A 17,344-nucleotide genomic window follows, 5' to 3' on the forward strand; every position below is an offset into this window, starting at 1 on the left:
TTCAAGCACCACCGTCGCCCATACATCCTCCTTCACTCACCAATCCATCCTCACTCATTTTTAATCACACACCCATCCTCATGCTCCACACTCATACGCGCCTACCATTGTTAATGCACGCACATTGACACACCCAGCCACCCTCTTCTCACTCCAGCCCTAAATCACACCCCTGCTCGCTCACCCTCATTCACTTGTCCCCTTGCTCACTAAATCGGCGGGAGTTAGTCTGCAACGAGAGAGGAACAGAGAATTGGAGCGAGGAGCGAGAGCGAGTGGTGGCCAAACGTGGGTGCCTGGCAAGGGAGCAGTAAGACTCAGGAGAAAGAGAAGAGAGCTGGAGGAAAGCGTCAGGGTCGGGGGCTGGGAGAATTGTAAAGAGGACGTGGGAAAATATAGAGGGAGAGGAAAAATGACAAAGAGCCATGGAATCGCACAGAGAACCCTGGAAAAAGCAGAGAGCTGGGGAAAACTGCGGGGAGCCAGGGTAAAGGTAGAGAGCTGGGGGAAAGCACAGGGAGCCTGGGAAAGGGCAGAGAGCTGGGGGAAAGCACAGGGAGACTGGGAAAAGGTAGAGAGCTGGGGAAAAGCACAGGGAGCCTGGGAAAAGGTAGAAAATTGGGGAAAAGCACAGGAAGCCTGGGAAATGACAGAGAGCTGGGGAAAAGCACAGGGATCCTGGGGAAAGGTAGAGAGCTGGGGGGAAGTGCGGGGAGCCTGGGAAACGTTAGAGAGCTGGGGAAAAGCACAGGGAGCCTGGGAAAAGGTTGAGAGTTGGGGAAAAGCACAGGGAGACTGGGAAAAGGTTGAGAGTTGGGGAAAAGCACAGGGAGCATGGGAAATGTTTGAGAACTGAAGGAAAGCAAAAGGAGTCCGGAAAAGGCAGGAAGCGGGGGTGGGAAATTACAGGGATCCTGGGAAATGTTAGAGAGGTGGGGGAAAGCACAGTGTCTGGGAAAAGGTAGAGAGCTGGGGAAAAGCACAGGAAGACTGGGAAAGGGCAGAGAGTTGGGGGAAAGCACAGGGATCCTGGGAAACGTTAGAGAGCTGGGGGAAAGCACAGTGCCTGGGAAAAGGTAGAGAGCTGGGGAAAACTGCGGGGAGCCAGGGGAAAGGTAGAGAGCTTGGGGAAAGCACAGGGAGCCTGGGAAAGGGCAGAGACCTGGGGAAAAGCACAGGGAGACTGGGAAAAGGCAGAGAGCCGAGGAAAGTGCGGGGGCCTAGGAAAAGGTAGAGAGCTGGGGAAAAGCACATGGAGACTGGGAAAAGGCAGAGAGCCGGGGGAAAGCACAGGGAGGCTGGGAAAAGGCAGGAAGCCGGGGAGAAAGCATAGGTAGGCTGGGAAAAGGCAGAGAGCCGGGGGAAAACACCAGGAGCCTGGGAAATGGCAGAGAGCTGGGGAATAGGACAGAGAGCCTGGGAAAAGTTTGAGAGTTGGATGAAAGCAAAAGAATTCCGGAAAAGGCAGGAAGCGGGGCGAAAGCACAGAGCGCCTGGGAAAAGGTAGTGAGCTTGGGGAAAAGCGCTGGGAGCCTGGGAAACGGTAGTGAACTTGGGAAAAGTGCAGGAAGCCGTGGAAAAGGTAGACAGCTTGGGGAAAGCACAGGGAGCCTGGGAAAAGGTAGAAAATTGGGGAAAAGCACAAGAAGCGTGGGAAAAGGTAGAGAGCTGGGGAAAGGCACAAGGATCCTGGGAAAAGGCAGAGAGCCGGGGGAAAGCACAGGGAGACTGGGAAAAGGTAGAGAAGTGGGGAAAAGTGCAGGGAGCCTGGGAAAAGGTAGCGAGCTTGGGGAAAAGCGCAGGGAGCCTGGGAATGGTAGAGAAGTGGGGAAAAGTGCAGGGAGCCTGGGAAACGGTAGAGATGGGGAAGGGGGTGGGGGGCGGGACGGGGAAGCGCAGGGAGCCTGGGAAAAGGTAGGGAGCTGGGAAAAGGCACAAGGATCCTGGGAAAAGGAAGAGAGTTGGGGGAAAGCACAGGGAGCCTGGGAAAAGGCAGAGAGCCGGGGGAAAGCACAGGGAGACTGTGAAAGGGAAGAGAGCTGGGGGAAAGCATAGGGAGACTGGGGAAAGGTAGAGAAGTGGGGAAAAGCACAGGGAGCCTGGGCAAAGGCCGAGAGCTGGGGAAAAGTGCAGGGAGCCTGGGAAAAGGTAGAGACGGTTGGGGGGGGGGGGGGGGGGGAGCGCAGGGAGCCTGGGAAAGAACAGAGAGTTGGGGGAAAGCACAGGAAGCTTGGGAAAAGGTAGAGAGCTGGGGAAAGGCACAAGGATCCTGGGAAAAGGAAGAGAGTTGGGGGAAAGCACAGGGAGCCTGGGAAAAGGCAGAGAGCCGGGGGAAAGCACAGGGAGACTGGGAAAAGGCAGAGAGCCGGGGGAAAGCATAGGGAGACTGGGAAAAGGTAGAGAAGTGGGGAAAAGCACAGGGAGCCTGGGCAAAGGCCGAGAGCTGGGGAAAAGTGCAGGGAGCCTGGGAAAAGGTAGAGACGGTTGGGGGGGGGGGGGGGGAGAGCGCAGGGAGCCTGGGAAAGAATAGAGAGTTGGGGGAAAACACAGGAAGCTTGGGAAAATGTAGAGAGCTGGGTGGAAGCGCCGGGAGCCTGGGAAAAGGTAGAGAGCTGGGGGAAATCACCGGGAGCCTGGGAAAAGGTAGAGAGCTGTGGAATAGGACAGAGAGCCTGGGAAAAGTTCGAGAGCTGGGGAATAGGACAGGGAGCCTGTGAAAAGTTTGAGAGTTGGAAGAAAGCAAAATATGTCCGGAAAAGGCAGGAAGCGGGGCGGCAGCACAGGGAGCCTGGGAAAAGGTAGAGGGGGGGGGGGGGGGGAGCGCAGGGAGCCTGGGAAAGAATAGAGAGATGGGGGAAAGCACAGGGAGCCTGGGAAAAGGTAGAGAACTGGGGAAAAGTGCGGGGAGCCTGGGAAAAGGTAGAGAGTTGGGGAAAAGTACATGGATCCTGGGAAAAGGTAGTCAGCTGGGGGAAATCACAGGGAGACTGGGAAAAGGTAGAGAGCTGGGGAAAAGCACAGGGAGCCTGGGAAAAGGTAGAGAGTTGGGGAAAAGCGCAGGGAGACTGGGAAAAGGCAGAGAGCCGGGGGAAAGCATAGGGAGACTGGGAAAAGGCAGAGAGTTGGGGAAAAGCACAGGGAGACTGGGAAAAGGTAGAGACGGGGGGGGGGGGCGGGGGGGAAGCGCAGGGAGCCTGGGAAATAATAGAGAGCTGGGGAAAAGTGCACGGAGCCTGGGAAACGGTGGAGACGGGGAAGGGGGTGGGGGGCGGGAGGGGAAAGCGCAGGGAGCCTGGGAAAGAATAGAGAGTTGGGGGAAAGCACAGGAAGCTTGGGAAAAGGTAGGGAGCTGGGGAAAGGCACAAGGATCCTGGGAAAAGGAAGAGAGTTGGGGGAAAGCACAGGGAGCCTGGGAAAAGGCAGAGAGCCAGGGGAAAGCACAGGGAGACTTTGAAAAGGCAGAGAGCCGGGGGAAAGCATAGGGAGACTGGGAAAAGGTAGAGAAGTGGGGAAAAGCACAGGGAGCCTGGGCAAAGGCCGAGAGCTGGGGAAAAGTGCAGGGAGCCTGGGAAAAGGTAGAGACGGTGTGTGGGGGGGGGGGGGGGGGGGGGAGCGCAGAGAGCCTGGGAAAGAATAGAGAGTTGGGGGAAAACACAGGAAGCTTGGGAAAATGTAGAGAGCTGGGTGGAAGCACCGGGAGCCTGGGAAAAGGTAGAGAGCTGGGGGAAATCACCGGGAGCCTGGGAAAAGGTAGAGAGCTGTGGAATAGGACAGAGAGCCTGGGAAAAGTTCGAGAGCTGGGGAATAGGACAGGGAGCCTGGGAAAAGTTTGAGAGCTGGAAGAAAGCAAAAGATGTCCGGAAAAGGCAGGGAGCGAGGCGGCAGCACAGGGAGCCTGGGAAAAGGAAGAGGGGGGGGGGGGGCAGCGGGGGAGCCTGGGAAAGAATAGAGAGATGGGGGAAAGCACAGGAAGCTTGGGAAAAGGTAGAGAGCTGGGGGAAAGCACATGGATCCTGGGAAAAGGTAGTGAGCTGGGCGAAATCACAGGGAGACTGGGAAAAGGTAGAGAGCTGGGGAAAAGCACAGGGAGCCTGGGAAAAGGTAGAGAGTTGGGGAAAAGCGCAGGGAGACTGGGAAAAGGCAGAGACGGGGGGGGGGGGGGAAGCGCAGGGAGCCTGGGAAAGAATAGAGAGCTGGGGAAAAGCACAGGGAGACTGGGAAAAGGTAGTGAGCTGGGGTAAATCACAGGGAGCCTGGGAAAAGGTAGTGAGCTGGGGGGAATCACAGGGAGACTGGGAAAAGGTGGAGAGCTGGGGGAAATCCCAGGGAGACTGGGAAAAGTTTGAGAGCTGGAAGAATGCAAAAGATGTCCGGAAAAGGCAGGAAGCGGGGCGGCAGCACAGGGAGCCTGGGAAAAGGTAGAGAGGGGGGGGGGGGGGGGAGCACAGGGAGCCTGGGAAAGAATAGAGAGATGGGGAAAGCACAGGAAGCTTGGGAAAAGGTAGAGAGCTGGGGAAAGGCACAAGGATCCTGGGAAAAGGCAGAGAGCCGGGGGAAAGCACAGGGAGACTGGGAAAAGGTAGAGAAGTGGGGAAAAGTGCAGGGAGCCTGGGAAAATGTAGCGAGCTTGGGGAAAAGTGCAGGGAGCCTGGGAAAGGTAGAGAAGTGGGGAAAAGTGCAGGGAGCCTGGGAAACGGTAGAGACAGGGAAGGGGGTGGGGGCGGGACGGGGAAGCGCAGGGAGCCTGGGAAAAGGTAGGGAGCTGGGGAAAGGCACAAGGATCCTGGGAAAAGGAAGAGAGCTGGGGGAAAGCATAGGGATACTGGGGAAAGGTAGAGAAGTGGGGAAAGGCACATGGAGCCTGGGCAAAGGCCGAGAGCTGGGGAAAAGTGCAGGGAGCCTGGGAAAAGGTAGAGACGGTGTGGGGGGGGGGGGGGGGAGGGGCGGGGGGAGCGCAGGGAGCCTGGGAAAGAATAGAGAGTTGGGGGAAAACACAGGAAGCTTGGGAAAATGTAGAGAGCTGGGTGGAAGCACCGGGAGCCTGGGAAAAGGTAGAGAGCTGGGGGAAATCACCGGGAGCCTGGGAAAAGGTAGAGAGCTGTCGAATAGGACAGAGAGCCTGGGAAAAGTTCGAGAGCTGGGGAATAGGACAGGGAGCCTGGGAAACGTTTGAGAGCTGGAAGAAAGCAAAAGATGTCCGGAAAAGGCAGGAAGCGGGGCGGCAGCACAGGGAGCCTGGGAAAAGGAAGGGGGGGGGAGGAGCGCAGGGAGCCTGGGAAAGAATAGAGAGATGGGGGAAAGCACAGCAAGCTTGGGAAAAGGTAGAGAGCTGGGGGAAAGCACAGGGAGCCTGGGAAAGGGTAGAGAGTTGGGGAAAAGCGCAGGGAGACTGGGAAAAGGCAGAGAACCGGGGGAAAGCATAGGGAGACTGGGAAAAGGCAGAGAGTTGGGGAAAAGCGCAGGGAGACTGGGAAAAGGTAGAGACGGGGGGGGGGGGGGGAAGCGCAGGGAGCCTGGGAAAGAATAGAGAGCTGGGGAAAAGCACAGGGAGCCTGGGAAAAGGTAGTGAGCTGGGGGAAATCACAGGGAGCCTGGGAAAAGGTAGTGAGCTGGGGAAATCACAGGGAGCCTGGGAAAAGGTAGTGAGCTGGGGGAAATCACAGGGAGACTGGGAAAAGGTAGTGAGCTGGGGGAAATCACAGGGAGCCTGGGAAAAGGTGGAGAGCTGGGGGAAATCACAGGGAGACTGGGAAAAGTTTGAGAGCTGGAAGAATGCAAAAGATGTCCGGAAAAGGCAGGAAGCGGGGCGGCAGCACAGGGAGCCTGGGAAAAGGTAGAGGGGGGGGGGGGCGCAGGGAGCCTGGGAAAGAATAGAGAGATGGGGGAAAGCACAGGAAGCTTGGAAATAGGTAGTGAGCTGGGGGAAAGCACATGGATCCTGGGAAAAGGTAGTGAGCTGGGGGAAATCTCAGGGAGACTGGGAAAATGTAGAGAGCTGGGGAAAAGCACAGGGAGCCTGGGAAACGGTAGAAAGTTGGGGAAAAGCGCAGGGACACTGGGAAAAGGCAGAGAGCCGGGGGAAAGCATAGGGAGACTGGGAAAAGGCAGAGAGTTGGGGAAAAGTGCAGGGAGACTGGAAAAAGGTAGAGAAGTGGTGAAAAGTGCAGGAAGCCTGGGAAAAGGTAGAGACGGGGAGGGGGGGGGGGGAGCGCAGGGAGCCTGGGAAAGAATAGAGAGCTGGGGAAAAGCACAGGGAGCCTGGGAAAAGGTAGTGAGCTGGGGGAAATCACAGGGAGCCTGGGAAAAGGTAGTGAGCTGGGGGAAATCACAGGGAGACTGGGAAAAGGTGGAGAGCTGGGGGAAATCACAGGGAGACTGGGGAAAGGTGGGGAGCTGGGGGAAAGCACAGGGAGACTGAGAAAAGGTGGAAAGCACAGGGAGACTGGGAAAAGGTGGAGAGCTGGGGGAAAGCACAGGGAGCCTGGGAAAAGGTGGAGAGCTGGGGAAAAGCACAGGGAGACTGGGAAAAGGTAGAGAACTGGGGAATAGCTCAGCGAACCTGGGAAAAGGCAGAGAGCTGGGGGAAATTTCGGGGAGTATTAGAAACGGTAGAGATCTGGGGGACGCACAGCGAACCTGGGAAAAGGCAGAGAGCTGGGGAAAAGCACAGGGAGCCTGGGAAAAGGTAGAGAGCTGGGGAAAGTGCAGAGAGCCTGGGAAAAGGTAGAGAGTTGGGGAAAGCACAGGGAGCCTGGGAAAAGGTAGAGAGCTGGGGAAAGGTGTGGGGAGCCTGGGAAAAGGCAGAGAGCTGGGGGGAAGTACAGGGAGCCTGGGAAAAGGTAGAGAGTTGGGGAAAGCACAGGGAGCCTGGGAATTGGTAGAGAGCTGGGGAAAAGTGTGGGGAGCCTGGGAAAAGGCAGAGAGCTGGGGGGGGGGGAAGTACAAGGAGCCTGGGAAAAGGTAGAGAGCTGGGGAAATCACAGGGAGCCTCGGAAACGGCAGCGAGCTGGGTAGGGGAGGTGGGGGTCGGGGGGAGGGGGGGGGGTCGGGAACACATGGAGCCTGGGAAATGGTATAAAGCTGGGTTAAAGTATAGGGAGCCTGGGAAAGACGAGAGCTGAGTAGTGAGCAGGTGAGATGACCAGAGAGCTGAGAGCAGACCGGGGAGAGAAGCTGCAGGAACAAGGGGAAAAGTGATCATTGCTGGGGCAAAAGCCAATAATCAGGGGGCAAAGTGCCATGTTCTGGGGAAAAGCACAAAGAGCAAGTGGAAAGTTCCAGAAGCTGAGGCAAAGAGCAAACAACCTGGAAAGGTGCAGCTGGGCAAATTATAGAAGTGGAGGAAAGATCAGAGAGCTGGGAAAAGGACAGGAAGCTGATTATCGCGGATACATGGAATGCGGAGTTCATCCCACCATCTGCTCCGCCATAATCATATTGAATGGTGCAGGAGACCTGAGGGACCGAATGGCCGCATCCCGCTTTTAATGTCCAGGGTCCTGTAATTGGAGAATTTTGGAGTTACTTGCACATGTGCTCAAATGTAGAATGTTATCGTCATTATGTAAGTACCTGGATGATTTTTCTGAAGCAAAGTCACGACTCCTTGTTTTGGGGAGTGGGGGTAGTGAGGTGGAGAGAGGAGGGACATCAGTCAGTTTGAACACAGGCAATTTCCAAAATAGCAATGACAGAAATGGAGAGACAACTTCTTTATCACAAAGTGCAGTTGTTGGAAAAAAACATTGGTGGCATAAATAATTGGGAAAACCCTCCGCTCTGCTCATTGAAAGTAATGAATGGTACGTTTTCAGATGACATCAAAATGCTACATTTCTGCAAGGTGTTAGAAATGGAGAAAGAGGTGTGAGTTTCTACAGAAGGAATAAACAAATAGTGATTCTCAAATGTTAGAAGTAACAGAAGCTCAAGTATTGATGCAGTTTTAATGCGAACATGTGAGGATAAATTTGTAACTGTATCCAAATTCTAAGTTGTATGATATCTTAATGACAAGTCCCAGAGTCTAACTTGTTCAATTGGCCATTCTCTCCCAGCGACACCGTCTCCGCCCACTCTCTACAGCCTGGTCTCCTCCTGTCAGAAACACAACACTGACGGCTCTGTGACCTTCGGCTGTTTGGCGATGGACTACTCCCCAGAAATCACCAGCCTTACCTGGAAGAAAGATGGGCAGCAGATCACCACTGGAGTTAAGAAATACCCGTCAGTGAGAAACAAGAAGGGAACCTACACTCTGAGCAGCCAGTTAATCATCACCGAGTCAGAGGGGGCATGCAGCAAAATCAGCTGTGAGGTTCGACACAGCGGCTCAGACAAGAGCATTGGAATGACATGTAAGTGCTGTGGAAACTGTGAGAAACAGACACTTTGATTACTTTATTTAAATCTTTGGTCATAACACATTGATGGTTCTCTGCACAGTTCTGATTCCTGAGAGAAATAGTGACCACAGAGAAACTGTTCAAAATATAATTAGTCATTTTATTCCTTACAACATCTTCTTCAAGAAATGTCTAACTTGTGTTTCTTGAAGGTCCTCTACCTGACATCCATCCAAATGTTCTCCTCACCGTCAGTTCTAATGAAGAAATCACAAGACAGAAATTTGCAACCATGGTCTGTTCAATCAACGATTTCAGTCCAAAGTCAATGACGGTGAAGTGGCTGAAGAATGGACAAGCCATGGGTTCAGGAATTGTCACCTCTCCCGCCTGTGAAGTGAACGGGAACTTCTCGGCGAGCAGTCGACTAACAGTCTCTGCTGGGGAATGGTTCAGCAAAGCGGTCTATACCTGCCAGGTCACTCATCAAGAGGTCATCCAAAGTCTCAACATCACCGCATCTGGTAAGAGACACAAACAGAGGAAACAGTAAATCATCCTGCACTCTGATGTTAATCCAAATCAGGAATGTACTGAAGTTAGTGCAAAGCGCAGAATAACTTCTAATTTACTGCCATGTAGTTTGTGTTCCATTCTGATGGAAGAGCTGCATTTGGATTGATCACCATTCAGGATTTGATCAGTATAGAAATAAATGTTTCCCTCTCACCTGAAGTAATTTAGGGAGTGAGGTGGATTTGATATCAGCTTTATCCCGAGACAGCTGATTAAATTGCTGAGGCAATGGCTGTCTGGAACCCTTTACTGAAGCCAGCTCGGGACGAAGATTTTGGAAAGTTCATTCAAGATATTTATCAAGCAGCCTTCCATATTAGGGTTCTGAGATCAGGACTGGAATATTTGTATTGGGAATGCTGTAATATTGATTCATTAGAATGGTTTCGAGGCTAACTGTATTTCACAATGAGAATAGTTTTCACAAACCAAACTGGTTTTCCGTTGTGTATAGAAGATTAAAGGCGATCATTAGAGGTTGTTATTTCGAAGTTGATTTATTCCCATTGAGTGAGTGAACGCTGAATCCTGCTGTCCTGATTCTGAAGATGAAACTTGGGTTGATTTCCACTTTTTTCATTCACAGATCCTTCCGTTTGCACTGATGCCTCAGTAACAATACTGCCACCGCCAATAGAACAGGTCTTACTGGAGGCCACTGTAACCTTAACCTGTGTCATTTCGAATGCTCCTTATGGAGTCAACGTGTCCTGGAGTGAAGCGAAGAAGCCGCTGAAATCAGAGATTGCCGACCAGCGTGGGGCAGATACTGAGAGCGTGGTCAGCAAATTAAACATCTCCACACAAGCCTGGCTGAGTGGGGCTGTGTTTGACTGTGTGGCGAGCCATCAGGACCTGCCAACTCCTTTAAGAATTTCAACTCACAAAAAAATAGGTGAGCGGTGAGACTGAAGCAATAAGTGAGTCATTGTGTCTATTTCTAGTGTCAGTGCAGCGGTAAGTATTTAGTATTCAGTGTATTTATGGTCCATTCTGATTGGCAATTCCACTAACTGAATACTCTGGGCATTTAGAGTTTAAGGGGGAAATTGATATGCAGATGAATGAACAATGAATTAAACCCAGTGATATTGGGTGTAGATGAAGCGAGACCATAGACCACAAGACTTAGGAGCAGATGTAAGCCATTGGGCCCATCAATACCGGTCCAGCCTTCAGTGAGGTCATGACTGATCTGATGTGATAATCTTCAACTCCTCTTTCCCGCCTTATCACCATATCTCTTGATGCTTTTACTGATTTAAAATGTGTCCCTCAACCTTGAACGTACTGACCGACCCAGAATCTGAGGTCGCCTTCATTCTTCTAAACTCCAATAAGTACAGCCCAGCCTACTTAACCTCTCCCCGTAAGAAAATCCCTCCATACTCGGGATCAACCTTGTGATCCTTCTCTGGACTGCCTTCAAAACCAATCTGTCTTCCTTAGATACGGGCACCAAAACTATTCAAAGTATATCAGGTGTTGTCTAACTAATTCCCCAGTTTTAGCTAGGCTTCCCCATTGTTATATTCTACTCCCTTTAAAATAAAGATCAGCATTCAATTTGCCTCCATATTACCTGCAGAACTTACTTTTTGTGGTTTCTGCACGAGGGCCCCCAATTCCCCCGTTACTTCAGCTTTCTTCAGTCTTTCTCCATATAAATAATAATTCTTTATGTTCTTCCTTCTACCAAAGTGTCGAACCTCACATTCTCTGTCCCTCTGTGGATTTCCTGTAATCCTCACCACTTGCCTTTTTACCTATTTTTTGTCATCTGCAAACATGGGAATAGTACATTCATTTATCAATCACCGTTTTGAAATTCATGTATATTACATCTATTGCCCCACCCCCTCCCCCTCTCGCCTTCTCGTCATCACCTCAAATAAGGGCACTAAATTTGTCAGGCATGATTTACCCTTCCCGAAGCCGTGCTGACTCTGTTTGATTATATTGAGTATTTCTAAATGCTCAGCTATTGGATCTGTTATAATGGACTCGAACCGTTTTCCACTGACAGATGTTAAGGTCCCTGGCCTATAGTTACCTGTGTTTGACTCCCTCCCCTTTTGAAGGGTATAGGGTGGATACGTGGGTTTGAGTCAGGTGATCATGGGTCGGCACAACATCGAGGGCCGAAGGGCCTGTTCTGTGCTGTACTGTTCTATGTTCTAAGGTGGGAGGAGCCTGGTGTGGAGTTTATACACCAGCACAGAACAGTTGGGCCGAATGGACTGTTTCCCTGCTGTTCACTTTCTGAAACTTTCGAATCCAATATCCGTAAATTCTCAGGGAAAAGGATTGTGCCCACCTCTGCACCGAGCTGGGAACCCGGACTGATCCCAAAGTGGAAAATGGAAACCTTTAAAATCCAACACAAAACACATTTCTCTCACATCTAATCCGCGGTTCCATTGTCTCCGGAATCCCCCATTTTATTGACATTTATTGTACATTTTCTGCAGATCCCAATCCGCGGGAACCGTCTGTCTCTGTCCTCCTGCCCTCGGCTGAAGACGTCTCCGCTCAGAGATTTGTCTCCCTCAGCTGCTTAGTGAGAGGTTTCTCCCCCCGAGAGATCTTCGTCAAGTGGACCGTCAATGACAAGCCGGTGAATCCCGGGAACTACAAGAACACCGAGGTGATGGCGGAGAACGGCAATAGCTCCTTCTTCATGTACAGCCTGTTATCCATTGCAGCGGAGGAGTGGGCCAGCGGCGCTTCTTACTCCTGTGTGGTGGGACATGAAGCCATCCCCTTGAAGATCATCAACAGAACGGTTGATAAATCCAGCGGTAAACCCAGTTTTGTGAACATTTCCCTCGCTCTGATGGACACCGTTAATTCATGTCAATGAGAATCGATTGGTTATATTTCGAACTAAAATAAAAATAATAAAAACGTTTCCTCTAATTGTGATTTAAACATACAGCCGCTTGATTAATGGTGTTTCCACTTTACTGATGTTAGATCTGAAAATGAAATGAAAATCACTTATTGTCACAAGTAGGCTTCAGTCAAGTTATTGTGAAAAGCCCCTCAGCGCCACATTCCGGCACCTGTTCGGGGAGGCTGGTACGGGAATTGAACCGTGCTGCTGGCCTGTCTTGGTCTGCTTTAAAATCCAGCGATTTTAAACCAGTCTCTGGTCAATGAGACCCGGATTTCTACAGGTCTCAGCCCCAAGTCTGATACAACCAGAGCTCTCAGCTCAGAAACACCCTAGGTTAGAGACAGAGTAAAACTCATTCATTCCAGGATTCAGCAAAATATCTTCATTGACTTTCCTCCAGATGAGGAGAAATCGGACAATTTCCCATTTCAGACAAACAAACCCATCACATTTAGATCTCGGTGTTCCTGCTTCTCTCATTGTCCATCCCTTTAAAATTAATGTCAGCTTTAAGTTGCTGCATGAGACCCACTGGGAACTGATTTGAGGGTCACACAGGAACATGGACCAACAATCTCCAGTCAAAGAGAGGGGAAAGTGAAATTGTTAATCCACTGTACCCCCACCTCCCCAACAGAGAGAGCGGGAGGGGTATTAGTTATTCCACTGTCTCCCCACCCACCCACCCACCTCCCACACAGAGAGAGGGGGAAGGACATTAGTTAATCCACTGTACCCCCACTTCCCCAATAGAGGGAGGGGGAGGGGTATTAGTTAATCCACTGTACCCCCACTTCCCCAATAGAGAGAGGGTCTTTAGTTAATTCACTGTACCCCCACTTCCCCAACATAGAGAGTGGGAGGAGCATTAGTTAATCCACTGTACCCCCAATTCGCCAACAAAGAGAGGAGAGGGGGGCATTAGTTAATCCACTGTACCCCACCTCACCAACAGAGAGAGTGGGAGGGGCTTTAGTTAATACACTGTACCCCCACTTCACCAACAAAGAGAGGGGCATTAGTTAATCCATTGTCTCCCCACGTCCCCAACAAAGAGAGGGTTTGGGGCATTACTTAACACACTGTACCCCCACTTCCCCAGCAAAGCGAGGGGAGGAGCATTAGTTAACATACTGTGCCCCCACTTCCCCAGCAAAGCGAGGGGAGGAGCATTAGTTAACACATTATGCCCCCACTTCCCCAACAAAGAGACGGTGGTGGGCTGAGTTAATCCACTGTACATCCGCTTCCAACAATGAGGGGGGGGGGGTGTACATTAGTTAATCCACTGTACATCCGCTTCCAACAATGAGGGGGATGTACATTAGTTAATCCACTGGACACCCGCTTCCAACAATGAGTGGAAGGACATTATTTAATCCACTGCCTCCCCACTTCCCCAACAAAGAGAGCAAAGGGGCAATACTAACCCATTTTTCCTCCACTTTCCCGACCAAAAGAGGAGGAAGGTGATGAGTGAACTCTCTGTATCTCCACCTCCAGCAGGGAGAACCCAAAGGCAATTTGCTGAGCTGACCAGAGAGAGGGAAATTATTAACTCAATATCTTCCCAGTCCCCAAGCAGGGAGTTTGGAAGTAAACGGTTGTCTGGACTAAGAACTCAGTTACTGACATTACAAGACGCCATGTAGTTTACAGGCTGATACATTATAAAGATGTTCTTAAAATATCTATTTATGCAACATAATTTTTTTAGCACCCTTGTTCCTCTTATCCGTATGCTAAAACCGATTCCCCATAATCCAAATCCAGGCTGGTGATTGAATTCTCTCTGGGTTTTCACTGTTCTCTCCCGAGGAGCCTCCTTGTTTTTTTGCATTAGGTCACCTGATGTCAGCTTGCAACTCACGGAAAACACATTTATAAGCAGAAAGTTCAACATATTCTACATCGGTACCAATAATACCCACAACTGGCAAAGCTACAGGCAGCTGATACAAATACACAGACAGATAAACAGACACAGACACTACACACACATGCACACAGACCCACAAACACACACACGCTCACAAGTAGACACAAACACACACATGGACACACACATAGAAACACATGCACAAACATACACCCAGGCACAACGGACCACACATATTTTGACACAAAAACACACGCAAATGTGCACAAAAATTCACAAGCATGCACATAAACACAACAAGCACATGTTTAGAAACACACAGACTCACGTGCACATCCACACATACAAACACAATTCCACACACACAAGTGGGTACACGCATGTACACAGACATATACAACCACATGTCCACACAGATACACAGATATATACAACCAGACAAGCAGGCTGACAGAAGAATATTTAACAGAAATGTAACCAATAACATGTAAATTAGCAGAATTTCACGATGACAGAAATATTTCCATTCAAACAGAGACAATAATCCACACTAACGGACACACGTAGATACATATTAGCTGACTCGTACACACGCTAACACGAACACATATGAATACACATAGAGTCATCAACACACATCAATAGATAGTTATAATCAAACATCAACGCATAAATAGCACCTCTGCCTCACAGCGCCATAATCCCGGGTTCAATTCCAGCCTTGGGTGATTGTCTGTGTGGAGTTCCCACGTTCTGCCGGGTCTGTTCCTGTTTCCTCCGCGTGCTCTAGTTTCCTCCCACAGTCCAAAGATGTGCAGGTTAGGTGGATTGGCCAGGCTATATTACCCCTTAGTGCCCACAACGTTAGTTGGGATTACGAGGTTCTGGGGACAGGGCAGGGGCATGCGTCCAGGTAGGGTGCTCTTTCGGAGGGTCGGTGCAGACACAATGGGCCGAATGGCCTCGTTCGGCACAGTAGGGATTATATGATGATGATTCTATGAAGAAATACACGCATCAACAAACACACACACACACAAACGCACTTATCCAGACACAAACATTAAGACACTGACATGCATGTTGAACGTACAAAGACACATTAACACTTTCATTACTGGACAGGGAAGTATAAACTTATATTGACATAGGCATTAATATATAAACATAGACTTCAACACACAAACACGCACAATAAAACACTCATATGTACACATTAACAGAAGATAAACAAAGTTCACACAGGCGCTGACACACAAATACACAGATCAATACTCCTTGACACATGAACACTCACAATGGCACTTATAAAGACATCGGGACACAAAAGAAGAGTAACGAAACACGTATTTCGCATCCACACAGACACAAAAGATGAAGAACAAACACAAACGTCAGGCAATGGCGGCACGCTGGCATAGTGGTTAGCACTGCTGCTTCACGCCACCATGGACCTGGGGTTGATCCCGCTCCTGGGTCTGTGTCCCTGTGGAGTTTCCCCGTGACCCGTGGGTCTCACGCCGACAACCCAAAGATGTGCAGGGTAGGTGGATTGGCCATGTTAAATTGCCCCTTAATTGGAAGAAATAGGTGACAGAGATCGATTTCTGAGTGTCATGAACTCAACAGTAGATATGCAATAATAAATATATAAAAGAATGAATTAGCAGCGGGAGAAATTTAAACAAGAATATTAAAAATATATCCTAGATTTATAAACAATCTGATTATATTTATCCGGCTCTATCCTCGTAGACACCACAGACCACACCTGGACTGAAGACAATGAGGATGATAACGGGAACATCTGGACAACCGCTTCCACATTCATCACCCTGTTCTTCCTGAGCATTTCCTACAGCGCTGCAGTCACTCTGGTGAAGGTGAGAAGATTCAATCCACTCACACTTCAAACCGACAGAAGCCTTTTAGAAATTATAAATGTTTGATTGATTAAAAACTCTAACATCAATGTCCCAGATCATAAACATCTGCTTCATCATTTTCTCTCTCTTTTACAGATCAAATGACGGGTTGACGTTCGGACGCTGTAGATTTCCCTCAGCTGTTTATTATGACCTGTGTGTGACAGAAATACAATATCTCCTCTTGGTGACTCTAACAGTAAAATTCTCTCAGTTTATATTCTGCATCTGTAACTGAGACAATCATGGACAGTATTTCTGCTTTTCAGTTTAAAATGGCCGAGATAATTTTGGCTGTATTGTAATTGTAGCTAATAATTTCTCTCAATGTCTTGTCTAAATAAGTAACGTATCTCGTACCTTATTTACAACAGTTGCCTTCCCTTTATGTTGAGCTCCTGTTCTCTCTTGTGTCTGTTACAGTTGTACATACATTTGGCAGCTCAGAGGGCATGTGTTCTGTTCTCACTGTGACCCTCAATCGTTTTTGTTAACTTCAAAATAAACTTTTGTGCAATATCGTCTCTGAAATTTTAATAAATAGTGAATAAAAAATTAATAAAATACTTTGCTGAACTTCTTTCTCTCAAGTCCATCGGAAGCGCTCCTTTTCCCCGATTATACAGTTCTCTCCCCTTTCCCAGACAGATATTTCTCACCAGGCCTGTCTGTAATGTCTGAACTCACGGCCCCTCAGTGAAAGACCCACTGCGCCACCAAGCGGCCCATCCGGGTTAAGACATTTCACCTCTGCCGTTTTATGGTAAACTCCAGAGACAGGATTTGAAATGAAATATGAAAATCGCTTGTTGTCAGGAGTAGGCTTCAATGAAGTTACTGTGAAAAGCCCCTGGTCGCCACATTCCGGCGCCTGTTCGGGGAGGCTGTTACGGGAATCGAGTCATGCTGCTGGCCTGGCTTTCTGCGATCAAAGCCAGCGATTTAGCCCAGTGTGCTAAACAGCATGATTGCGCAGCTGAAGAATTCCACAGATTCACTCCCCTCTGAGAGAAGAAATGTCTCCTCATCTCTATCTTAAATGGGAGATCCCTTACTCTGACATTCTGCCCTCTGGTCCTAGACTCTCCCACAAGGGGCAGCAGGGTAGCATGGTGGTTAGCATAAATGCTTCACAGCTCCAGGGTCCCAGGTTCGATTCCCGGCTGGGTCACTGTCTGTGTGGAGTCTGCACGTCCTCCCCCTGTGTGCGTGGGTTTCCTCCGGGTGCTCCGGTTTCCTCCCACAGTCCAAACATGTGCGGGTTAGGTGGATTGGCCATGCTAAAATTGCCCGTAGTGTCCTACAAAAAGTAAGGTTAAGGGGGGGTTGTTGGGCTACGGGTATAGGGTGGATACTTGGGTTTGAGTAGGGTGATCATGGCTCGGCACAACATTGAGGGCCGAAGGGCCTGTTCTGTTCTGTTCTGTGCTGTACTGTTCTATGTTCTATGAAACATCCTCTCAGCATCTTCCCTGTCAAGTCCCCTGAGAATCCTTATGTCTTAATAAGGTTACCTCTCATTCGTCTCAACTCCAATGCGTACAGGCCCAAACAACTCAACCTCTTCTAATATGAAAATCCCTCCATACCCAGGATCAACCGAGTGAACCTTCTCTGGACAGCTTCAAATGTCCACATATATTCCCTGAGGAAAGGGGACCAAGATTATTCACAGTATTCCAGGTGTGGTCTAACTAGTGGCTGTAAAATTTCAGCAGGA

The 17,344-nt window shown here is 49.8% G+C and overlaps 2 long non-coding RNA genes and 1 gene segment (V, D, J or C); 2 read left to right on the plus strand and 1 right to left on the minus strand.

Moving 5' to 3' along the window:
• Positions 1-11,840, plus strand: part of LOC119961730 — a 25,010-nt gene extending 13,170 nt beyond the window's left edge. The window contains 4 exon segments of the C gene segment in view: positions 8,058-8,357; positions 8,558-8,869; positions 9,508-9,816; positions 11,393-11,840. Coding sequence covers positions 8,058-8,357; positions 8,558-8,869; positions 9,508-9,816; positions 11,393-11,784 — 1,313 coding nt within the window.
• On the minus strand, positions 8,483-16,162 carry LOC119961731. The gene is made up of 2 exons (XR_005459734.1): positions 15,985-16,162; positions 8,483-8,866 (listed from the first exon to the last, which is right to left on the minus strand). It is a non-coding gene; the product is annotated as an uncharacterized LOC119961731 (long non-coding RNA).
• LOC119961732 lies at positions 15,494-16,200 on the plus strand. The gene is made up of 2 exons (XR_005459735.1): positions 15,494-15,582; positions 15,721-16,200. It is a non-coding gene; the product is annotated as an uncharacterized LOC119961732 (long non-coding RNA).
• The last annotated feature ends 1,144 nt before the right edge of the window (positions 16,201-17,344 follow it).

Source organism: Scyliorhinus canicula, unplaced genomic scaffold (assembly GCF_902713615.1).
Source record: "Scyliorhinus canicula unplaced genomic scaffold, sScyCan1.1, whole genome shotgun sequence".
Classification (NCBI taxonomy): domain Eukaryota; kingdom Metazoa; phylum Chordata; class Chondrichthyes; order Carcharhiniformes; family Scyliorhinidae; genus Scyliorhinus; species Scyliorhinus canicula.